Here is a 22,245-nt window from a genome sequence, read left to right on the forward strand (position 1 = left end):
TTTTCCTAGAAAATCTATGGCTATTGATGCCGACGAAAATATGTAGTCATAGCCTAGAGTATGTCTTGAACTTAGCGGCATTGTATCAACAATACATCTTAAGCTTGCTCAACTTCCTACCAATAATTCAGTGACTTTTGGGCCAATTGGCGGTAATGGTATCCCCAGTGACTCGCCATCGTTTTGGCTGAAAATAGTCTCCTGTAGACAAACCAATAAAAGGAAGAAGTCGGACACTGAAGGCACTGCGTGTTCGTGTGACACTGAAACCACAACGCGTCCGCGAGGTCCGCAAGCTTGGGGGCGCCCGTGTAGAATTGCACGACATGCCAACAACTCCCAAGGGTATGTCATATTCGGAGCAAATGCAGCAATCAGGTTCGTGTTAACCTGTTCTACTGTACTTTATTCGAGCCTCGGTCCTCGAAGTGAAAGCACCCTGTACCTTGTTTGCTCAGTCACCTTATCACAGAATCGAGGAAGCGAACTGTTTCAGATCTGGGTGGCGAGTCTGATAACGGTGGCTCCACGATGACTTCTCGAAAGGTAGCCAAAAGTGAGCTATAGTCCCTGTGTGTAAAATTACATCTGATGCGCTACTCCAGTACACCCATTCTTCACCAAACCTAGCGCGGACTCTACAGCGTCCTCATTCCAATGGCTGAAACCTGCTCTAGGCCCGAAGCGCACGTGTCTGCACGGAATCAATCTGACACCACAAAGCACACCGAAAGTAGCTGCATTCGACCTCGATGGAACAGTCATCAAGTCAAACCACAAAAATCGAAGCAAAGAAGCCGCATTGCACTGGGAGTGGTGGAGAGCTAGTGTGCCTGTGAAGTTGGAGGAATTACATCAAGAAGGGTATGTCCAAAGAATGCCAAGCCAAGCTACGACTCAATTCTCGCAGATACTCGATCATATTGATATCCAATCAAGCATTAAAGCAACAACATCTGGATGGTTGGAAGAAGAAGATTCCTCTCATCTCTGCCGCTGTAAGCCCAGCTGTCTCCTTCCCTGATCCGTTCCCTCATAGACGAGAACAGCTTCCTGGCGTCCCTTTTCGAATATTAGCTGCGTCTGCCAAAGATGGCTTCCGCAAACCTATGCCAGGGATGTGGGATGAGCTCGAACGTATTTTCGCAGAAGATGGTGTTCGGATAGGTGAGTGGCATAGGAATAGTGGGATGTTGCGAGTATCTTATGCGCGTTACTTTCAGATAATAACGCTTCATTCTTTGTTGGAGATGCTGCGGGTCGTACAAATGACTTTGCATCAACTGACAGGAAATGGGCGATTAACATTGATATTTCATTTTATACCCCAGAGGTGAGAATCAATCGCTCGAAAGTGTCCATGTCATGTTGAATTCTTTAGGAATATTTTCTCCAACTGCCCTCAGCGCCGTATACCCTTCCTGGATTCCATGTTTCTGGTCTCCCGAAATGTTCGCTAGTTTTTTTGATATTCTGAAAATGAGGTTGACTCGTGAAGCAGTACCGTTACTTGACCCTCCTATGGCACAAATCATTCCTGATACCGCAGGGACAGAGCTAGTCGTATTCTCTGGCTTTCCATGCCTCGGAAAATCGACTTTTTTCCGGAGGCATTTCGGGCCTGCTGGGTACACCCACATCAACCAAGATACATTGGGCAGTCGTTCTAAATGCATGAAAGCAGCTGAAGTGGCACTCAAAGCCGGTACAAGCTGTGTAGTTGGTAAGTACCTGTTGTTCTTGTATGAACTGGCCAAACACATGACGGTCCGGCAGACAATACCAATAGAGACATTCCAACCAGAAAACATTATTTGGATCTCGCGAAGAAACTTCAGATTCCTGTTCGGCGAGTATTTTTGCTTACTTACGTCTACAGGAACGTGACGCTTTGCATCAGATGTATCGAGTTCGTTGGTTCAATGGATCTGGCATGGCACAATAACCTCTACCGTGCATATGTTCATCCTTCAATAGAGGTAAATGTCAGATACATCACGAACTCTTGCCCCAATCTAATCTCAGTGATGATTAGTCGAGACGCGACATAATACCATACGTTGCTTTCATAGGCTTCAAGAACCACTACGAGGAGCCCCAACTGACAGAGGGCTTTTCAGAAATAATAAAGGTTAATTGGGTGTTCGAAGGTTCTGAGGAAGAACGAAAGAGGTGGAGTATGTGGCTTCAAATTGACGGGAAATGAAAAGTCCCGCACATTAGTAGTAATACTCGAGCACAACTTGAGATTCATATTCTAGCTGCAGAAGGGTGCAGTGCCACGCACGGACTCCGTTTTCAAGCTATTGCCTCAAAGTAACAAGTTGCAAATTGCTTATGCTAGTCCGCTTGTTGTGCAAGCCCACTAAGATTCTTCGTTGCGCTTCATGGTGGTAACATTATTATACATGAAGTTAACACCTGGATGTAAACAACTTACTGGACAAGCGTACCCAAGATATCGAGTGCATCGATTCTGGTGTTATCGTGGTCAGATTCGACAAGGATCTGTTCGGTATGCCGTAAGGTTGAGGTCCTCGCATGGGGTCAGGACTCACATGAAGCGAGTTCACATGGTTGAACTTGGTGGGATGAAGTGTAATCAACTTTATTGTTGCATCTTTCGAAATTTGATCCGCCTTTAGCTCGATGACCTGGGTATCCTCCGAGTCCTCAAAATTGGTGAAGTCGATAGCGGAGCAGTTGATACGAAGCCTGAGTTTCGCCGGTCCTCGATCCTGCGCCTGAATCACCAATGATCGTACACGAACTGCCTGGTTGAACTGCCACGACCTGCGTCAACGCTACCTAGAGCAACGTTATGCGAGTAGTACATACCTCGATGTTTAATAGCAACTCTGCATCTGCATCGCTGTCAAGGTATGCAGGTGATGTGTTTCGTGCTTTGGAAGAAAGTATGGACTGCAACGTGTGTTCGTCCTGCTCATTCAAGCATTGCGCTTTGGCAATGTGCTCCAGAAGGGAAACCTATACATCTAGTGAATCAGCGACGGACTGGGACACAATTGGTTATTCTCAACATCTTGCATGCCGCCTTTTGAAGATGCCATACCGATAGTGATGAAAATAAAGTGACGAGAGCGTCGATAGTGACAGGTACTGTTTCTGAACGTTGGAACACCCGGGTGTGGCACATCATGGATTCCCTCATACTTAGTAACACAGCCGAGCTGCAAAACAACGACAGCAGGTACAAGATCAATATCCAGAGTACTAGCGTTCAAGCGATAAGCTGATAAAAGCCACCGATAATAATTAAGGAAGGGTAGCCATTAGGAAAAAGGAAAAGCTCGACAGCGAAATTGATAGCGATCATTCCAGGGTTACTAGCAAATAACACATTCGTCTTTGGCTTGCTGTCGCGTTGGACGTCCAACGTTGGAGCGTTTATTGCCCATACGCTTCATCTCCGTCAGTCGGTTCATGGCTCGTTTGTTCCCTTGCGCTATACAGAAATTTGAGCTAAAAATAATGTGCAGGTAATAGAGCGTTTGTACACACCTGCTGCTCTCATATACCACCTCTTGGCGAACTCGATATCCTGCTTGATTCCGATCCCCACCTCGGCGTAGTAACCCACAGCATACTCTGCTTTGCTCAAGCCCTTGTTGGCAGCTTTACGCGCCCACAGATACGCTTCAGAATCACTCTGCTTTAACACGCCCTCACTTCCGGTCAGATACCATCCACTGAGAGCCAGCTCAGCCTCGGCATCCCCTTTCTCTGCTGCCTTAGTGTACCACGCTATTGATCGCCTAGGATCAACAGGGCATGTCAGCGTGCCGTACTCGAAGCATTGTCCGAGCTTGTACTGGGATTGCGTATAGCCTAAGCGTGCTGCTTGTTCATATAGTGACTTGGCACACGCGGGATCGTGAATAACCAATTGTGAGTTTTGCATTTCGTGAAGCATGGCGAGTTCGTGAAGTGCATGTGGATTTTCCTCGTCAGCCTGCTCTGCAGCCCGTCTCAACCAGTTGATAGCTTCTCTTGGGTTCTTCTGCTCTCCCAAAGACCCAAGTAGAAGAATCATGCCCAACTTGTACATTGCGGCAGTGTCACCCAGTGATGCTGCTTTCCGATAGAACGCAGAAGCCCGCTGCGGATCCCGTCGCGTGCCTGCTCCAATCTCATTACAGACAGCGACGCGGTATGAAGCTGCTGCGTGATTCTGTTTCGCGGCTTGTAGGTACAAGTGGTACGCGCGTTCATGGTCCACTTGGAGACCCAGAGAACCTGTCCCGAAACAATTGGCTAGGAAGAACTGTGCCTCATCGTAAGCTTCTTTCTGCTCCGCTAATCGACGGATAGTCTTGAGAGATTCTTGGAGGAGCAAGTCACGATACTTCTTTACAGCCCGCTGGTCCTTGGCGTCCGCTCCTATCTTTTTAGCAGCATCTATGAGATATTTTGCATATAAGAAATGAGCTTCAGGGTCCGGATCGGCCTTAATACGGTGTCGGTACTGGTCGATATATTCTTTCGTGAACGGAGGGGCTGTAAGATCAACTGCCTTTGTTTTCTTGGTGCGTGGATCAACTGACGTGGAGACAGAACGTTGTAACGACGAGGGTCGAAGCTCAAACTCGGGATCATCCATTCCTTGAGGCACTGACGGGTTAGATGGGCCACCGTAGGGCAACATCCCCGCACTACTACCATATGGTCCCGAACCGGGGGGAGAAAGATAAGGTGTAGATTGGCTTACAGGAAGAGATACTTGGCTTCCGTACGTGGGGCCGGCAGGATAAACCGGCATATGGTGCTGTGGTGGCGGAGGGCCCATACCGAGGACGTCAGATGCAGCAGCATATAGGTAGTCATACTCGTCCTGACGAGAGGGGCTAGGGTGTGTAGGACCTGGGCCAGGAGGGTAGTATGCGGGAGGCAAAGCTGCCGGTGGACCCTGCCGCCCAACTTGAAACTGTCTCAGTGGATAGGGTGGGGGTTGAGAATAGGGTGCAACGGAACTTTCTGAAGAAGGGTATGGACTTTGCCCTTGGTTGTCATAATTACGCATGTCCACGAGATCTGTATCCACGGAGAGGCCACTATGGGGATCATTAGAGTAAAGCGAGGCTTCATCGGCTGTGTGGGAACGTTCGGCTGGATGTCGAAGTCGTAGAGGACGGGTAATATTCACGTTAGGTGCTGATGGCAACGTGCTCGCATATCGTGGCGGGTATGGACCACGCTGATCGGGGGAGAGGGATTGCACCGACATGGAAGTTCCTGCACGAGGAACAGGGTCAGAGCTGTATGACATTGCGCTTGTCCCCCGGGGTAGGGGGTCGCCTAAGTGCATTGCGTTCATGCTGTCTACGAGAGTTGAATGATTGAAATTGGGCAGTGGTGGCACGTCGTCGTATTCTGATCTTTGACTGTGGGAGGGCAGGGAAGGTACGGAGAGATTAGTATGGCGTGTAAAGGCTTGAGACGACAAAATGATAAGCAGCGATAAGACACAGAGCGGAACATCACTAACCAGGGTTCGGAAGATGGTTGTTTGCACCATGGTAATTAGCAGTAGGGCCTTGTAGTGCATGCTGTTCCAGCGCCCAGTTTTGTTGACCGTTCAGAGGTATTCCATTGTGATCCCAATGCGCACTCTCAACTGGTAGGTGATCTTGCGAGTCGAGTTCGGGCTGGTCATAGGCCAACGATGAATCGGGGTCGGACATGACAGAATAATAAGCCGAAAGACAAACAGAAAAAAACCTGTCGAAATAAATGTCTCAGTAACTAACGAGCACTGAGCTAGGTTGCGAGAAAACCTTGTAGGCTATGAACCACGCCAACCAGGAAAGGCAGGCTAATGCTAGACTTGTGCCAGACAGAGGATTGCCAGCAAGGCTATGAGTTACGGTTACCGAGCTTGTCCGAGACTCCGAGTTGATTTCCCAGGGCAAACATTAAACTAAGTCTGTTTATCGTCCACACATTCTACTTTACTAAAAGAATGACACTCCTAATAGATCAGATAGAGCAATTGATCATGCAACAAGGACAACGAGCTTCTACCTAAGCAGTCACCTCCATCGCTTGGGTTGTCTCCAGCGGCGAAATGACTTCAACTTCAGTCCCCTGTTCTTCTTCCTTGGTCACTTCTTCGCATCCTAGGGGTGCGTCTTCTATAGGCTTCATCTCGACATCTTGGAAATCCCCTTCTGGCTTCGAAGACTCAGCTTTCCAAACCCACTTTTCCATCACCCGCTCTATTCGCTGCCTCTCCACCCCATCTTCGGTCTTTCTGACCTTGATCATCACATCTCTCGTTTTCTCCACAGTCGCCCGTTCCTCTTGCGCCTGATCTTCAGACTCTTTGTTCCACTCCATCCACTCTCGTTCCCATATATCTGATGTCTTTGGACGGTGAATATTCACAACCCGCTCGTCCGATTCCCGGGGAAGTTCATTAACTACATCCCATCCTTTGGGCTGGAAGTTCCTGAACTGTACACCAACAGCTGCACTAGCGGGCGATCGCTTCCGTTTGTGGCCATTCACCATATTCGTCTGAACCGGGCGCCCGAGGTCTTCATCGTCGCTCGTCGCTCCCGCTGCAAGCCGCACACGCCACCTCAGCTCACGAGCCAGCGCTGGTGCGTCCTTCACGCGATCACTTGGGACATTTTCCTTGGCTTCCCGTTTGGCCACCTCTGTCCCGCGTTCCATGGCTTGTGACTCTGACACAAGAAAATGGGCAAGAGCTTCAAGAGATTCCAGAACACGAGGAGGGAACTCTTCTTTCGATTTCAGGTCTCGCAAATATTTGTCACCTACATACCAGCAGAGCCTAATAATTGATGCTCAGACAGTTTAACAGAAATGAAGAAAAATCTCACTTGACAAACAACGGAAACCTGAATTTTTTGGGCACATGTGTTGCTTTCTCAATGTCAATCACTTTCAGCTCTGTATCATGATGGCCAACGTCAGTCTATAGCATGAAAAAAAATAGCAAAAAGCTAACTCACGTGTTGCAATGTTGTAAGAGTGTAGGAAATTCCCGCCGAAGACCAGAGAATCTACTGGAGTGTGCTAAAGGAACAACCGACGTTTCATAATCTGGAAGACAATAGCGGCGGAGGTGCTCACCACAGCATGTATCCACCCTGTTGGTATTATCATCGTATTGCCTGCGTGAAGAGTGACCTTCACCACCTCGTCCACCATGTCACCTAACCAGACATTACTTTGCATCTCAGTCCCGGACCATCGTTCATACGCTTGTAAGTTGGCTGGTGTGGGTCGTATGAAGTAGAATACCTGGGGTAAACGCCCAACCTGTTAGAACGATGGAGCATATAGTTGAGAGACCGACCTTGCATCCACGAAGTATATGATAATACACTGACGAACCAGCAAAATCTACGTGCCAATCCTATGGCCGATTTTTAGAGCACCATCGCTCAAAAATGATGATCACTCACTGTCCACGCGGAAGCAACACCCATGAGACAATACAGCTGCACTTTGGGGTATGCATGCCCCTTCCCTTTACGTGTACTTGGCCAGAACTTTTCAACCCAGTCCAATTCCCTCACAAGTCTTGGGGGTAACACCTGGTCTGCAAGCTTCGTACCTGAAATCTCCAACGATATTACGTTACGGATCTTATCTCGTTTGGAAGGTTCGGTATTATAGTACTCAGCCCAACGCCCCAACGTCCATCCAGGAGAGTTTGACTGTGAGGCAACGTCTAAGCCACACATCAGCAACACATACACTCCATAACAACACACTCACCAATGACCTCCACAGGTGTTTCGTGGCCGACTTCATCCGCGACATCTTGAACCGAGAATTCGGGTGGAGGCATCTTCATTCTCAGTCCCTCCGGATTCTCCACTACAATTGGTTCACGCATCGCGGTTTCGTCGTTCTCCAACCATTCCAGGCCCACATCTGCACCCTTCATTCTTCTAAAATTGTCGTCCTTGATTGGTTTGCTTTGGATGACTCGCAACCATCTACTCGGGTCGGATTCGACTCCTGCATTGAGGTTCGCGTAGTCCAATTGTGTACGCTTGCGTGAGGACTTGCGTGCAGGAACCTTGAATGTCATCACACGCGACGGCTTCTCTGTCATGCATGGCCCGCAGAACCTATCCAGTATTAGATAAACCATCACAGTGAATTCACGTCTAGTGTGCACCATTTGTTAATCGACTCGAGGTCACTACCGTCCCCTACGCATGCCCAGTGGAACCAAATCTTGCAGGCGTCACAACGTATCCAGCTGCTCTTTTCTCCCTGCACACCTTCTCTGCATGATGGGCACATATCTTCATCTGTCTTGGTTGGTGCGGATTCCGCCTGCGTGGGCTCTGGTTCATCCTCCATCGGTGTCAACGACGAACGTGACGAGCTTGGTGAGCGTTCTGGTGACTTTTGAGTTGCCGAACGTGTAATGCGACGTCGACTCCGAGCCATCTGTTGCTTATAATGTCAAGAAGTATTTGCCAAAAAAAATCTGACCGGATGTCGATCGCGAGCCCCAAACCTGATGCTAGGAGAAGTGATTATGTAATATTTCCTGCTCAGGCTTGCTACCAATTTTTTTTAATATTGTTCCGAGCTTAATAATTAGCGTCTGACAGGGTCATTCAGGCAGTTCGTTACGGACTCTTGATATCACAGAGACTGACGGGTCTCTCTGGAGGACCTTTAATATACATCTAACCATAATGATTGCGCATTCTGCGTTCATATTCGTGCTACGCGTTTACTCGACTGATATAGTACAATTCCATAGTAATTCTATTGACGGGCGGCAGTAAGGTACAAACCACTCTATGAATATGCCATCTTTCTTCCCTTGTGAAGTCACTTCTCGCTAAGCTCAGCCACACCAGGCAGGACCTTAATGTTAATGAGTTAACTTAGTTCAGGGTGACCGGACTTGCTAGTTCTCACCTTGCCCTCCAACAGTTCCAAGCTAGCACCTCCGCCTGTACTGACATGACTTATCTTGTCCTCAGCGTTGTAGAGTGCTGCAACTGTTGCAGTATCACCACCACCGATGATGACGGTCACGCCCCTCTGCGCAGCCTCGACGTTCGCATCGAGAAGAGCTTTCGAACCCCCTGCAAAAGCAGGGAACTCAAACACACCGGGAGGACTATGAACATTGAGATAAAATATTGCTCCGAGAAGTTTTACACGTACCCGTTCCATAAGATGGTCTTGGCCTCGAGTACTGTCTGGCGAAATAGCTCGCGACTCTTCGGGCCGGCATCAAGGCCCATCCACCCACTAGGAATGCCTTCAGCAATACTTGCAGTCCCAGTCTGCGAGAACAGTCAACGCGCAGACAACAGACATGAGGCGAAATACACACATTTGCGTTTTTGTCGAACTTGTCAGCAGTAATGAAGTCGATGGGGAAGACCAGTTTTACATTGTTCTTCTTTGCCTTTTCGACAAGGGCTCTAACCTTTTCAGAACCGGCTTGGTCGAAAAGGGAGTCTCCAATCTTGGAAATAGCGTGAGTGATCACGCATTATCAAAAATTACCCGTAGAACTCACAGACACATGGTCCAATGTCTTTGCGAACGTAAACGCCATGCCACCGCAGATAATAAGAGAGTTAACCTATTCAAGGAAGCGCAAAAACCCAAGCGATGAACAACTGACTTGGAAAAAATCACATCACCCACCTTATCCAACATATTCTCAATCAGCTGAATCTTGTCTGACACCTTGGCACCTCCAAGGATGGCGAGGAAAGGTCGGTCAGGATTCTCAAGAGCTTTTGCAAAATACTCAAGCTCCTTCTTGACGAGGAAGCCTGCGGCTCGTTGGGGCAATTTAACGCCGACCATACTCGAGTGAGCACGGTGAGCTGTCCCAAAGGCATCGTTGACGTATAAATCACCGAGTCTTGTAAGGCCCTCCCTGAACTCCGCAACCTTGGCAGGGTCAGCCTTAGTTTTTGTACCATCTTTGTTCTTGACAGAACCCTCCTCCTCAATATGGAAGCGGAGATTTTCGAGAAGGATGACAGAGCCAGGTTCGGCAGCATTCACAGCCTTCTCAACCTCAGGGCCCACGCAGTCGGGGAGGAAGATAACGGGCTTTCCGAGATGCTTCTCGAGCTCGCCAGCGACTGGTTTTATGGAATACTTCTCAACAATCTTGCCATCTGGACGGCCTAGATGCGACATGAGGACAACGGTCTTCGCGCCTAGATAGATAGAACAATTTTCTTCGTGACAGCACTCCACATGCATACATGACACTGACCGTTGTCGAGAGCATACTTGATGGTGGGCAACGCTGCCACGATACGCTACAGCCCTTTCAGCAAGGATATATGTGTGACAAGGGGAGTGCTCACAGCAGGGTTAGTGATTTTTCCATCCTGCATGGGAACATTGAAGTCAACGCGGATGAGGACACGCTTGCCCTTGAGGTCGAGATCTGTGATAGAGAGCTTGTTCGAGAGAGACATGGTCGTCGTTAACTTTAGGAACAGTGGGGCGATGATCGAATAACTGACGGTACCGAACCGTACCGTTTATCTTATCAGAACAGATAAGGCTCTGATTTCCCACCTCATCGCTGGACTGTCCATGGACTTCTCCAGTAGCTCAAATTCTCTCCGCGGCGGTATGATTTCCTTTGGTCGCGTCTTCTGTCGACCACAATGGCTGAGTCCTCCACGAACTCCCTTGGCCTTGATTTCAACAATCTTTCCATCAAAGAGACAACTGAACCTCCTCAGGCCGATGTAGACGAGTCACAGGTGCTAGAAAATCAGTCAGCAGATAGGGACGTTAAGGAGAAGAAGAAGCCTTATGTGAACCTTGAGCGCGTCAAGACGGGCGGAGCGCAGAGGGTATGCAATGTCAGAACAGTATAATATGTCCTGCTAACTGCTTTATAGGAGAAACTTAGTGAAGAAGCGCTCGCTGAACGGATGCAGCGTATTAAGGAGCAGAATGAGAAGATTAAACAACGCAGAATTGTAAGTGGCATGCATATCTACAACGTCAATCAACTGACATGGTATGATTAGGACGTACAAGCAGATGAAGACGCGTTCAAGAAGACTCAGGAAGCTGACCGTGTGCGTCAAGCCCATCGGCGCAAAGTGCAGGAGGGCGTTGACCGCACCCGCGAGCAGAACGCTCGGAGAAAGTTGGACAAGATTCAGAATCGTGAATGGGACTCTGGAAAGCCCCAGGGTGATTGGAAACAGGCAAGGAACCCCGCTTCAGCTGATGGATCTGCAGCAGTTCCAAGTTCCTCGCCGTCTGAACATAGGGGAGGGAGAGGTCGAGGAAGTAGCAGAGGAGGACCATCAAGAGGCCGCGGGCGCGGGCGCGGAGGTCCATCTGTAGCTGGATTTGCCAGCCCGTCCAATAGCACTCAAGTTGCCGATACCTCTTCGTCCATCAATGAGGCTACCCCCGTCACGTCCGAGGAACCTGAGGCAGTTGGAATTGCTTCGTGATGCAGGGCTATCTTCTGGATACCATTTGGCTTGGCTTATGTCTCAGATGATGGTGACCTGTACGACTCGTGTTTTTTGAAACCAGGGGCGTTGTTGACTTATTGTAACTCATGACCTATCCTCACCTGTATTTTTCTTAGCTGCTTTGTTAGCATTTACAATACGATGCTGTGTATAACGTTTCCCTGACAATGTTGATTTATATCGTGTCGTCATGTGAGCGGTCGGTGGTGTAATGGTTATGGCTGAAGTTACCCCTTCCTCGTCGACTTGGCACAATGATGCTATTGGTAAGCGCTTGCATGCAACACTGTAGGTTGCTCAGCATGGCATAGTTTACAGGCCAATCCTTCAGCTTGCAAGACATCTACGTCAACCCCGACTTGGAAAATCATAACCGTTTTTGCGACCACCTCATTTAGCTGTCTTGTTCATTTCAGAAAGATGCTTGTCTCGATTACGCTACGGTCGACCAACTTGAATCCTCGACGAACATTAGAATTTCACAAGACAGCGTGCTCCAGCTTTAGCGTTGTGTGTGTTCGTGTTCGCATTTCGTGTGCTTTATCCATGCATACCTTTTCCCCGTACGCAAAAACATTCAAAGAGCCTTGTTTAAATTCTTGAGTTACATGGTACAGGTCACCATGGTTAGTTCACACTACACTTGTACAGAGATCTTACACGATCTGTTAAACGCTTTGCAAAGACCTGAAAGTTCGACCAAGTCGAACAAGCCAGCGTGAGTAGAAATTATCAGACAAGAACATCACGGCTTACAACCGGGCGAAGGAGTTTACAGCAAACATTGTACGGTTTTTCAGTGAGTAAGGTTTTAGACCAAGCTTCGTGGTATGCAGTAAACACGTACTCGAGGGATATCTTAGGTAGCCTGGAGGCAGCAACCGTGGATGCGAGCAGGAGACTTTTAAGAACGTAGTAAGGAAGATAGCTGCACAACGATAACAGCAAAGTGTGACAATGTGATTCAGAACCCCGTACACAGACTCAATAACCCCCTCCATCATCGGCAGCTCTGTGCGATGCCATCTGTCGTCTCTGAGCATCTTCCAACTTCGGGCAATTCGATATCCCGTGTCCAAGACCTGATGCTGAAATCAATAAGCAATTCTGGTTAATTAAATATCACGCGTACCTCCACATACAGGGCAGCCTTTGAGCGAGCCACCCTGTGCTGCTCGAGGATCTTCGATGGTACGCAAGAAGGGTGGAACCCTGTTACATGTCAGCAAGACACATTGGAGCGAGACAGACAACATACTTCTGTCCAGCCTCCATCAACAAATATTTCAAATCTAGAAGTGTCTGCTCTGGTGTCGTCATATTTACAAATGTCGTAGCTATGCCAGTCTTTCCGCTACGTCCTGTACGGCCAATTTGATGTACGTAGTCCTCGATCTCTTTGGGCATGCTGAAGATGATGACGTGTTGAATATCGTTAAAGTCGAGGCCCTTCGAGGCAACGCCCGAAGCCACCATAACATCTTTGGCGCCGGACTTAAACGATTTAATGGCGTATTGTCGTTCCTCCTGGGCTAAAGACAAAAGTGAGGACCTCTGTAATTAGCAATGATGAAAAATGATTACTCTTTGAACCGTGAATTGCCACAGCCTCGACACCTTTCAGTAAGAGGTATTCTTGTATATCTGGTATAAAATGAGGATTTCGACGTTTGAGAGAGAAGAGAATAGCCTACCATCAACTTCATTTTTGTTCTCACTAAAGATAATAACTGGAGGAGCCGTTTTCTGAAGGCACTCCAGCAAGTAAACCATCTTCGCCTCCTGCTTAACATACTCCACCACCTGAAGAACGTCCAAATTTGCAGCGCCAGCACGGCCAACATTCACAAGAACAGGTTTGATTAACGACTGCTGCGCAAAGTCTTGGATCTTTCGGGGCATTGTCGCAGAGAAAAGTAAGGTTTGCCGTTGTCGCTATCAAGTACTATGAATAAATCACAGCCAATTAACAATTACGAAGGCATACCTTGAAAAAGCTCATAATGTTGCGTACGTCATCCTCGAAACCCAAATCAATCATCCGATCAGCCTCATCCATACACAAAAACTTGCTATTGTTAAATGTGAATTTTCGCTTCTCTAGCATGTCAATCAGACGGCCAGGAGTCGCTACCACAATGTGTAGACCCTTGTTGAGCACGTGACTCTGTTCGCCCATTGATATGCCGCCAATACAGAGGAGAGTGTTGAGCTGTGGGTACTTTCCGTCCCTTGCAAGCGCGCCTGTCCAGGCAAGCACATTTTCATATGTCTGTGTAGCCAGCTCGCGTGAGGGACAGAGAACAACACCTACTGGTCCTTCTCCACGAACAAATGGGAGCTTCGTCTCTTCTTCCAGTGCGAGCATGATTAAGGGAAGGCAGAAGGCGAGGGTTTTGCCGGAACCAGTGAAAGCAATACCAATCATATCTCGGCCAGCAAATCTACAAAGTTTGATTAAAGGAAGTTAATGAAAGAGTACGGGAGGTCGTACGCAGTGGGTATCCCTTGTAATTGGATAGGTGTCGGAGTAGTGATTTTCTTGGACTTTAGAAATTGCAGCATCGATTCTGGTATCTTCATGTCCTACGAAACAGTCAATCCAGCGCTGATGGAGTCGTCCATTATATAAGTACCGAAAAATGCTCAATAGGAGGAGGTATGTCTTCTCCATCCACAATAATGTGGTATTTCTCTCGCAGTCGTCGATGTTGCTCATCTGTGCGTTCTCGAATATATTTTGGCGGCTGCCACCTGTAGCATAAGTCAGAACACGGTCAACTTCCCATTCGTTGCACGAATCTCACGATGTTTTGAGGGAGTCTGTGTAAGATATGCCTTTCGCAAGCTCTAGATCAGATGCGAGTTTCCTGCGACTTGCTATGGCAGCAAGTATCTCTGCATCTGCCTCTTCTTCTTTTTCTACTTCAGTCTTCTTTGCATCTATGACAATATTAGCATATAAACAGCTCGCAACTCAGTAAGGCACGCACTCTCTGCAGCTTTGCGCTCGTGTACTTCCTGTGCTTCCATGAGCAAAGGCCTCTCCTTCCGTGTCTTCTCGCGCTGGCGTTCCTCTTCCCTCTCTGCATCTTCACGCTCTAATAATTCCTCTAGTTGCTTCTTTGCCTTTGTCCTGTCAGAAACGGTGCTTAATGAAGAAAGTTTCGCCAGTTTAGCTTCTCGTCGTTGAGCGACAGGAACGTAGGGCACATAATCGTCGTCGTCGTCATCGAATTTGTACGTCGGTGACGGAGAGCGTGAGATGCGACGTCGTTTGGGTGATGATTCCATGTCAGGCGTAATAATCAGTTGGTGAGTTACAAGTTAAACGATGCACCGATGACAGCTTTGGACGAAAACGTGACTTGCAGTGCCAACACTCAGGAGGCAGAAACTTCAAAAGTTCAAAGTAATCCCACATTTAGTGTAGAATAGCCAAGTATCTATTTGTTCTCATATAAAATACATCTTATTTTCAGACTCTTCCATGTGAACACTCGCGACACGCCGACAGGTGATCAACACTAGAAGTGACTGCCCGACTACTTACCAAACGCTACATTGGTCCCAAAATATTCCCTCTTCGATGTCGATAATGGTACTACGTCGGGTGGCGAAATAGTGGACCCTGGTTTAGGGCGGTGCGTGTCCACGGCACCGATGGGAAGAGTGTACCTATAGTTTGTGAGTTAAGAGAAATTAGAGTGATGGAAAGGTGAAAGGAAAAACTCACCGTTCCTCGTCACAACCATACGCCTTCGGAGTGAGCTTGATGACGGTATGTAACGGTACATTGATGTAAGGCAGATCAGCTTGTGGGAGATCGTGAAAGTACGCGTAGAGGCAACGAATGATTGCCTGCCATGATGGTCAGTATAAATTCTTGCTATGAAGTGGACATAACAGAATCAGGGCGTGGATCTGAATAAAAGAAAAATTATTTTGAGCACAGGAATCCACACATACTTGATGTCCAAAGATCAATATGTTTTCCTGCCGCTCAAGTTCCATGATGACAGGCTCGAGGCGCACGACAACATCTCGGTAAGACTCGCCGCCTCGGTAACGATAGTTGAATTTGTCTTCGTCACGGTTGGCGAAATCTTCGGGGTATGCTTGCTGAAGCGCGAGAGAAATTAAGGATCTCAAGTAAGAAGCATTGTCATAAAACAGTATGCACCTCAATCTCCTCATATGTCATACCATCGCAGACGCCAGCGTCGAGTTCATCAAGAGATTTCCAAGTAAGTTTGGGGTAGGGAAGTTCCGCAGCGGTTTGAATTGTGCGTTGAAGTGTCGAAGTCCAGACCTGTACGTTTGAGATGAGGTTCTGTACATGGCTAGAAGTAGACAGGTACAATAAGTGGTGCATCCCCAATGTTGTTTCGTACAAGCTCAGGGAGCGCGTGAGCGTATGCCAGGCCGCGTTCTGAAAGTAGTGAGTCCCCGCCAATCCGGCCTTCGACGTTATACTGGCTCTCGCCATGCTACAATAAGACTTGAGTCCGAGTTTCGAAATTTTCAAAGAAGACGCACTCTGGAAAGAAATATATTGCGTGGTTTCACATGCAAATTCATTAAATAAAAGGCAATGCGGCTTTGCAAGTAACCATTTATTCTGCTGAGCGTGACTTCATTGCCAATATCCGTGATTCGCAGATAACTAAGGTGGGGTTCGGTGATGGTCTCGTAGACGGCCTCATACTCCTTGATGCGCCGAAGGAAGTCACGTTCGGCCACTTCACGGGGAAGGTCCTTATAGTCCGGATCTCCAGAGGAGACCTTAAGGGCAACGTTAGCAGCGATGACAGCAGGATCGTTGCATATGGACTCGAGGAATATGACGGACATGCCCTTTTCTTTGGCAACGCGGGCGGAGATTTTGGCACTGAGTGAAGTGGAATTAACTATTACTGCTAGATAACCACATGGAACGGTGGGCGTACCGTCTCATACGGGTACTATTGGTTGCGTCTGGGGGGTATAAATGACATGACTGAGGTAGAAAGTGAAAATGTACCGTGTATGGCGACGTTGCCGCCCCTTTTCAGCCATCGAATGAGCATCTCGAGACTGTCTTCTGCGAGTTGCTCGCGAAGCTTAGTGGCTTCTACGTTGTTGTGGCTGAAGTAGTTAGAAGTGTGATCTTCGAGAATTCCACTTCTGCAGGAGGTGCAGTATATATAATGCACGACGAAATACTACGTACTGTTGGGCTTTGTGGTGCGCGCGCGAACGGCGAAGCTGACCAACATTGAAGACCTAACCGACGATAAGTACCAGATTGGTCCGAGGATTAGGGCAGCAGACCTGTACGTCGTACTCTAGCCACTGGGGAGGATAAGTGAAATCCAACAGCAGGAGCAAATACAAACCTTGAGATAACGCATGAGCTTGTTGCTGAGGTAGGATTTGCCGCGGGCGGGCAATCCCACCATCGCAAGGACGATCTTTGCTTCTGAGTAGTCTGGTTTGGCAACTTGCATGGTAGATTGATAAATGAGTGAAAAACGATAGGGGTGAGGTGAGACGAACCTTTGTTCCCGATACCAACGACGGAGCGTGGGGGAGTCGGAGCCTGAGAGCCTTTCCGACTAGAGGCGGTGGACTCGTCGAATTGTTTGAGCCTGTGCGCAGTGTGCGGGGTGCCCAATCGTTAATTCATAATTTCAAGGTGACAGACAGATAGTGATCTGAGGACTAACATTGGTCCACCAGCACGGAATATGACAGGCGGACTGCCGCGAACAACACTATCTAGGACAGCATCCGTATCGTCTGCCATGTCTTCGATGGCACCGAGGGCTGCGGTGAGCTCTGAGGAGAGAATAGGAAAATGAACTCTGTTGTGATCTTCGCTTGGACGATTCATGATGCAGATGGGTTGCTGGAAACTTGAAAGTAAGCTTAAGTGAGACCTTGATTGAGTTATTCTGATGATATGATCTCGAGCACGTGCTCCACGCGTACGTCGAGTCGTCGACCATCTACGACCATGCAAGTAAAAGGTTTCCATTCAACGTTCTCAACTAGTATTCCTCTACATGCACGACATGAATATGCAGCATGCAACTTATTTGTCCTCCATGAACTTCCAGCCGATATTATCATTGACTCGTTTGAGCTCAATGACCATGGACTCTCCTTCCAGTTTGTGGGGAATACGAATCTGGAGCTACCCATGTCCGGGGTAGCAAATGAATCAGGCTGGCTGTTGGTCGCCGTTAAGCCGGAGGCAGACTTGATCGTGGTGGATGTGCCTCTCCATGTTAGATACGGTGTGCCGCAGGAGGGTCATGACCCTCGTCACATCATCCAGCTACCTCCTCCAACTTGTTTTTGGGCTTGTCCTTCCTCATGTGCGCTTCAAGCTCTCTTTTGTTGCCCGTATCCTAATTATTTCTTTTCAAGACAAATCACTCCACAATACACTCCCATCACAGTCTCCCAAATTTCACTTGCTCAATTCATCTGCTCAGTTCGAAATCTTTCAGCACACAACTTCATCACTTCTCTCATTTGACATTCCTGTCGGTAACATCAATCACACTCTCTATATCGAGTTATGTACCGTGACTGTGACCCTCCTTGCCTTCGTCTACGTTGTCCAGCACTGTTGGACAATCTCCAAAACCCTCTATTATGATGTGCACCTCAAGATGCAATAGCTCCTTTTAGCACAGAGTATAGAGAAAGGCAAGCAAAATATCAGTCCCGTACCCATACCATTCAATGAAACGCGTGAACATGACCGGCAACCGCCCCCTTACACAATCACACATCGTCGCTGCTTTACCATCTTCCCCCAGCGCCCCTTCATGCTTTCTCGCAATGCAAGGTTGAACACGTCTTGCACACCACTTCCCGTCTTTGCTGAGCACTCAACGTACTTGGCACCGATTTCCCGCGCCACCATCCCACCTTGCTCGGGTGTCACTGGCACCTGACCTTGCGCGCCAAGCATCCGTCGTGTTTGTTCGTCCCGCCGCAGGTCAGTCTTGGTTCCAACGAGGATAAGAGGTGTTCCTTCGCAAAAGTGGGCAACTTCAGGGTACCACTGGGATGTTGGTCAACACAACTGGGCTTGACACGCTGCTCAACAACATACCTTATCTTGCACGTTTCCTAAGGAGACGGGAAAATCGATAGAGAATACGATAAGGATGACGTCGGATTCTGGATAGGATAGTGGTCGTAGTCGGTCGTATTCTTCCTGCCCTGCGGTGTCCCAAAGTGCTAACTCTACCAGTTTGCCGTCGAATTGGATTTGCGTGACGTAGTTTTCGAACACAGTGGGTATGTAAGACTGCAGTCATGCGTAAATTTGAGTTCGGAAATGTGAATGAGTACATATGAATGAATGATAAGGCGTAACTCATGCGTACCTCGGGGAATCTATTCTCTGCATATACGATGAGGAGACAAGTCTTCCCGCATCCGCCTTGAGTGTAGTGGATTGAGCGCGGGCACGGACACTGAAGAGACAAGGGCAAGGGTCCGCGCACCATCTCCAACCACTACCAGCTTCTTCTTCATGTCGGGTCTTCTTGAGTCCATTGGCACCAGTTAGAATTATGGTTTGGGTGAGAAATATACGAAGAGACGAGCGACGGGATAGACAGCGAGCTGGAACAGATAGAGTAAGTCTTCAGGAAGTCTGCAACTCGTTACTCGTTCACAGCGGACAATTCCAAACGCGTTGAATGTACTGGTCACGTGGTGATGATGTATATACTGAGCCAGTTGCATAACAAGGTAGGGCATGTCATCCATTTTCTGGCCATGCGATGTCGCAAGAAGCGGGTTCTGCTATGGGTGGGATCATCCTACATTGTGTGTAGCAGGTGTGCTAGAGGCCGAGGAGGTACGTCGGATGGTCACACAATATTTGCCATTGATTGATGGCCCATGTACAGGACTCACATGCAGAAACTCTACTCCAGCGTGTCGCTCGTTCCGCAGAAACACGAGCCCTGATTGAAATTTGTGGAGCTCCACGGGTTCTCGGACGTTGTGTACTCAGTCCATTCGCGAGGTCATCATACCCCCAACCGGATGTCGACATGTTCTGCGGTTCCTCACGGTCGGATATTCCTCGCATATCCGATATGCAACTGACTTTGATGTTAGGGCACACTCTACTACATACATATACTACCATCGTCATGATGTAAATTCTTTGCGGTTTTATGCCTTGGACTCGGATGGAACACGCCTTTTCGAGCTTCAGGATGAGATCTTGCGTTGGAGCTTGAAGCACGATTTTTCGCATACCACATCATTGCGAAGCGCGTCGAATACATGGCAGATCCTCGTCAATCAAGTATGTGTTCCAATAATTACCTGTGCCCGAGCTTGACTGCTGTAGTGGAACTCTGCAAAATTTCTCGAGCAGTTCATAGAGCGCGAGCAGCGTGGTCAGACTATTGATATCCAAGAGCACAGCGCTCGTTTTAAAGAGACCTCAAATTTTGCAGCCATCTATGAGAAATTTCATTGTACAATCGACGCGATCGAAAGTTCGACGAATCTTTTCTGGCGTGTCACATCCTTTGTCTTCGTCTACTCAAGAGAATTTAGCATCGCAGGTATGCATTGTATTATGTACCAGGATCTAATATCCAGCTTGCACCAAGTCCAACAGATTGAATCTAGGGCGAGGAAGTTGCGTCGCTTGCTTCGAGGGGTGCAACCTGTTCCAAACGGGGACATGAGACTCAAGTCCTCTCAGTACATCGAGTCCGGGTCCCTTTTCGTTCCTTTTTGAGTAATATACTCAAAGTTTTTCAAAGGTTTTATAACACCCTCTGGATCATTTTGAATGATCTTATCATTGGGATTGCGCTTCGTCAATTTTTACGGCAGGACCGTCAGGCTTTCCTGCACCTTTTCAAGCTTGTCTTTGAGGTTTGAATTGTCGAGTATCGCACCACACTCTTTCTGACATAAATACGCAGGACAAGGCCGTGCATGAAATACGACAGATCCTTCTGTGGCTCGACAGTTGGCCTGCAGGCCTTAAGTTGAACACCGAACTCAGCCGATTCTATTCGCACAGCTTTATGGGACTGATTGCGCTTTGGAACAGTGCGTACTGACGTCCGGCCTTGCACGATATTCTGTCAACCCTCATTGACACACAGGAGGTTTCCGAACCGTCATACCACTCATTCCCATGTTATTGGGTGCGCTGGAGCTGGGGAGTGCGTTTGGGGTGACGATGGCGCTCGCCATGGTGTGTGATATTGTCTGCGTCTTTATGGCACATGTACAACTGTGCTATTTGGTCTCGGTGACTGTGTATGGTCATTTGTTACGCTTGGCGGCATCGCTTTGGAATCTTTTTCGAGGTGTGACCTTCCGCAGTTCTATAATGAGAACTAGTAATAACACGATTCAAGGACGACGACATAACGTGCTAAGGAATCGGACGGATCCTTGGGACTATGATGTCGACCAGCTACTTCTGGGGACTATTCTCTTCACACTGATTGCTTATCTCTTTCCTACCGTTCTGGTGTACTATATTTTGTTCGCTACCGTGAGTCTTAGCATTGGTGTTGGTGGAGTATGTTAGCTGACTTGTGTACAACAAGATGCGCGTCTCGATTATTCTAGTGTATGCGAGTTTGGAGACGGCGCTTGCGTTTATGAATTATTTTCCACTCTTTGCATTAATGCTTAGAGTTAAAGATCCACAGCGATCACCTGGTTAGTAACATGGGACCAGTCGTGTATTCGCTGAAGAAAATACTTTAGGTGGAATTTATATGAGAGTGGAACCAACTAATGGCGGACATGGCGTAGATGTTTTTGTCGAGGTGGGCCATATTTTTTCGTGACTGCGATGTTTAGTAATTCTTTTTCACAGAGTCACCCATTGCCTTTTGCTGTCACTTTCAGCCAGTATGGTACGTCTCCCCAATATGATCGGCAAAAAAATTGCATTATAACATGGAAGCCAGTTGAACTATGGAAGCGATTGGCGAAGCATTATCATCCATTTCGTCTCGTGTGGTATGTTGTGTCAGGTCGAGTTCTCGATACCATCCCAAGAACATATGTCCATAGCACTACCAGATAAGTCTATTCCTACTACGGCAGTAGTGTGTTTTATTGTGACATCGCAGTTTGTATAGGGTCATGTAAAACATTGATGGTCCTTTGGGTAGCTGTTTGCAATTTTGCCTCGAAATTTAAAAAATACAGAGTGACCTGTGGCATTGCCATGCAAGTTTAGAATGTGAGGCAAGTTATCTAGATTTGGTGACAGAATGGGGCCACTACAATTGCTGTTTTTCGTAAGGTAGACTTTGCACTGTTTCAGCAAATGTCATGTGATAAAGCATGACAAAAGTACTCACCACGGGCAAGATAGAAAAAAGAGGGCTGCTGAGATGGTATTAAGATGGGGTGGAAATGTAGCACTTTGAGTGTGTGGCTGGCACGCTAGCTGCCACTCTGAAACTTTGAATTTTGGGAAGGTGGCAGCTGGCCTTTTGACACAAAATGTTTACTTTGCATATGACACTGTATATAGGTGTACACAATTTTGGATTTTTGCACGTTGTGATAGGCACCCTTTGTTGACATTGTTTCTTAAGTCCTAGCCACACAACTTGGCCTTCTCAAAGGCGACTATTTTTTAAAATCTATGGAGGGTCGATGCAGGCTCATCTGGACCATCTTAGACTTAAGGTATATTTACATGTGCCACGCACCCAACAACATTTTT

General features: G+C 47.8%; 11 protein-coding genes across 11 annotated transcripts; 4 read left to right on the top strand and 7 right to left on the bottom strand.

Annotated features, from left to right (window-relative positions):
- The first annotated feature begins 430 nt into the window (after nt 1–430).
- Nucleotides 431–2,416, top strand: HD556DRAFT_152083 (polynucleotide kinase 3 phosphatase-domain-containing protein). The gene is made up of 9 exons (XM_041309160.1): nt 431–556; nt 606–864; nt 911–998; nt 1,050–1,167; nt 1,224–1,333; nt 1,382–1,451; nt 1,502–1,723; nt 1,777–1,979; nt 2,036–2,416. Exons 1-9 carry the CDS (start codon nt 532–534, stop codon nt 2,204–2,206), a joined length of 1,266 nt encoding a protein of 421 aa, XP_041152650.1. The 5' UTR covers nt 431–531; the 3' UTR covers nt 2,207–2,416.
- On the bottom strand, nt 1,986–3,209 carry HD556DRAFT_152073 (DUF1000-domain-containing protein). The gene is made up of 5 exons (XM_041309158.1): nt 3,042–3,209; nt 2,839–2,988; nt 2,574–2,783; nt 2,441–2,508; nt 1,986–2,383 (listed from the first exon to the last, which is right to left on the bottom strand). Exons 1-5 carry the CDS (start codon nt 3,069–3,071, stop codon nt 2,341–2,343), a joined length of 501 nt encoding a protein of 166 aa, XP_041152651.1. The 5' UTR covers nt 3,072–3,209; the 3' UTR covers nt 1,986–2,340.
- HD556DRAFT_1301687 (uncharacterized protein) lies at nt 3,146–5,905 on the bottom strand. The gene is made up of 3 exons (XM_041299474.1): nt 5,507–5,905; nt 3,523–5,451; nt 3,146–3,466 (listed from the first exon to the last, which is right to left on the bottom strand). Exons 1-3 carry the CDS (start codon nt 5,700–5,702, stop codon nt 3,348–3,350), a joined length of 2,244 nt encoding a protein of 747 aa, XP_041152652.1. The 5' UTR covers nt 5,703–5,905; the 3' UTR covers nt 3,146–3,347.
- On the bottom strand, nt 5,906–8,535 carry HD556DRAFT_1424459 (JmjC domain-containing histone demethylation protein 1). The gene is made up of 8 exons (XM_041304586.1): nt 8,180–8,535; nt 7,771–8,129; nt 7,455–7,723; nt 7,346–7,405; nt 7,120–7,290; nt 6,999–7,062; nt 6,867–6,936; nt 5,906–6,817 (listed from the first exon to the last, which is right to left on the bottom strand). Exons 1-8 carry the CDS (start codon nt 8,455–8,457, stop codon nt 6,043–6,045), a joined length of 2,046 nt encoding a protein of 681 aa, XP_041152653.1. The 5' UTR covers nt 8,458–8,535; the 3' UTR covers nt 5,906–6,042.
- An 88-nt stretch (nt 8,536–8,623) lies between these two features.
- HD556DRAFT_1424462 (phosphoglycerate kinase) lies at nt 8,624–10,511 on the bottom strand. Its single transcript, XM_041304587.1, has 8 exons — nt 10,365–10,511; nt 10,271–10,316; nt 9,685–10,211; nt 9,554–9,619; nt 9,365–9,499; nt 9,193–9,314; nt 8,941–9,145; nt 8,624–8,886 (listed from the first exon to the last, which is right to left on the bottom strand). The coding sequence occupies exons 1-8, from the start codon at nt 10,476–10,478 to the stop codon at nt 8,851–8,853; spliced, it is 1,251 nt and encodes a 416-aa protein (XP_041152654.1). The 5' UTR covers nt 10,479–10,511; the 3' UTR covers nt 8,624–8,850.
- Nucleotides 10,512–10,576: 65 nt separating this feature from the next.
- Nucleotides 10,577–11,683, top strand: HD556DRAFT_152353 (uncharacterized protein). Its single transcript, XM_041309219.1, has 3 exons — nt 10,577–10,865; nt 10,914–10,994; nt 11,046–11,683. Exons 1-3 carry the CDS (start codon nt 10,674–10,676, stop codon nt 11,481–11,483), a joined length of 711 nt encoding a protein of 236 aa, XP_041152655.1. The 5' UTR covers nt 10,577–10,673; the 3' UTR covers nt 11,484–11,683.
- A 613-nt stretch (nt 11,684–12,296) lies between these two features.
- HD556DRAFT_1424469 (P-loop containing nucleoside triphosphate hydrolase protein) lies at nt 12,297–14,923 on the bottom strand. The gene is made up of 10 exons (XM_041304588.1): nt 14,501–14,923; nt 14,315–14,450; nt 14,144–14,261; nt 14,002–14,093; nt 13,495–13,951; nt 13,202–13,442; nt 13,092–13,151; nt 12,766–13,039; nt 12,640–12,719; nt 12,297–12,589 (listed from the first exon to the last, which is right to left on the bottom strand). The coding sequence occupies exons 1-10, from the start codon at nt 14,799–14,801 to the stop codon at nt 12,492–12,494; spliced, it is 1,857 nt and encodes a 618-aa protein (XP_041152656.1). The 5' UTR covers nt 14,802–14,923; the 3' UTR covers nt 12,297–12,491.
- HD556DRAFT_1279994 (bifunctional 6-phosphofructo-2-kinase fructose-2,6-bisphosphate 2-phosphatase) lies at nt 14,924–17,477 on the bottom strand. Its single transcript, XM_041299279.1, has 13 exons — nt 17,216–17,477; nt 17,046–17,137; nt 16,886–16,989; nt 16,821–16,841; nt 16,720–16,772; nt 16,531–16,673; nt 16,457–16,484; nt 16,047–16,398; nt 15,869–15,997; nt 15,691–15,819; nt 15,477–15,629; nt 15,244–15,368; nt 14,924–15,185 (listed from the first exon to the last, which is right to left on the bottom strand). Exons 1-13 carry the CDS (start codon nt 17,380–17,382, stop codon nt 15,053–15,055), a joined length of 1,629 nt encoding a protein of 542 aa, XP_041152657.1. The 5' UTR covers nt 17,383–17,477; the 3' UTR covers nt 14,924–15,052.
- On the top strand, nt 17,018–18,399 carry HD556DRAFT_152406 (PIG-X). Its single transcript, XM_041309227.1, has 2 exons — nt 17,018–17,869; nt 17,922–18,399. Exons 1-2 carry the CDS (start codon nt 17,452–17,454, stop codon nt 18,176–18,178), a joined length of 675 nt encoding a protein of 224 aa, XP_041152658.1. The 5' UTR covers nt 17,018–17,451; the 3' UTR covers nt 18,179–18,399.
- Nucleotides 18,277–19,067, bottom strand: HD556DRAFT_1250358 (signal transducer; the record flags this gene model as incomplete). Its single annotated transcript, XM_041298916.1, has 4 exons — nt 18,277–18,567; nt 18,619–18,816; nt 18,896–18,951; nt 19,016–19,067. 4 exons carry the CDS (start codon nt 19,065–19,067, stop codon nt 18,277–18,279), a joined length of 597 nt encoding a protein of 198 aa, XP_041152659.1.
- A 170-nt stretch (nt 19,068–19,237) lies between these two features.
- On the top strand, nt 19,238–22,043 carry HD556DRAFT_1424498 (N-acetylglucosaminyl transferase component-domain-containing protein). Its single transcript, XM_041304589.1, has 14 exons — nt 19,238–19,374; nt 19,427–19,593; nt 19,641–19,833; nt 19,879–20,098; nt 20,147–20,249; nt 20,303–20,417; nt 20,468–20,597; nt 20,654–20,860; nt 20,912–21,051; nt 21,107–21,221; nt 21,270–21,331; nt 21,382–21,421; nt 21,476–21,758; nt 21,821–22,043. The coding sequence occupies exons 1-13, from the start codon at nt 19,273–19,275 to the stop codon at nt 21,592–21,594; spliced, it is 1,713 nt and encodes a 570-aa protein (XP_041152660.1). The 5' UTR covers nt 19,238–19,272; the 3' UTR covers nt 21,595–21,758; nt 21,821–22,043.
- Nucleotides 22,044–22,245: the final 202 nt, after the last annotated feature.

Source organism: Suillus plorans, assembly GCF_016647745.1.
Source record: "Suillus plorans strain S12 chromosome Unknown HD556scaffold_117, whole genome shotgun sequence".
NCBI classification, from domain to species: domain Eukaryota; kingdom Fungi; phylum Basidiomycota; class Agaricomycetes; order Boletales; family Suillaceae; genus Suillus; species Suillus plorans.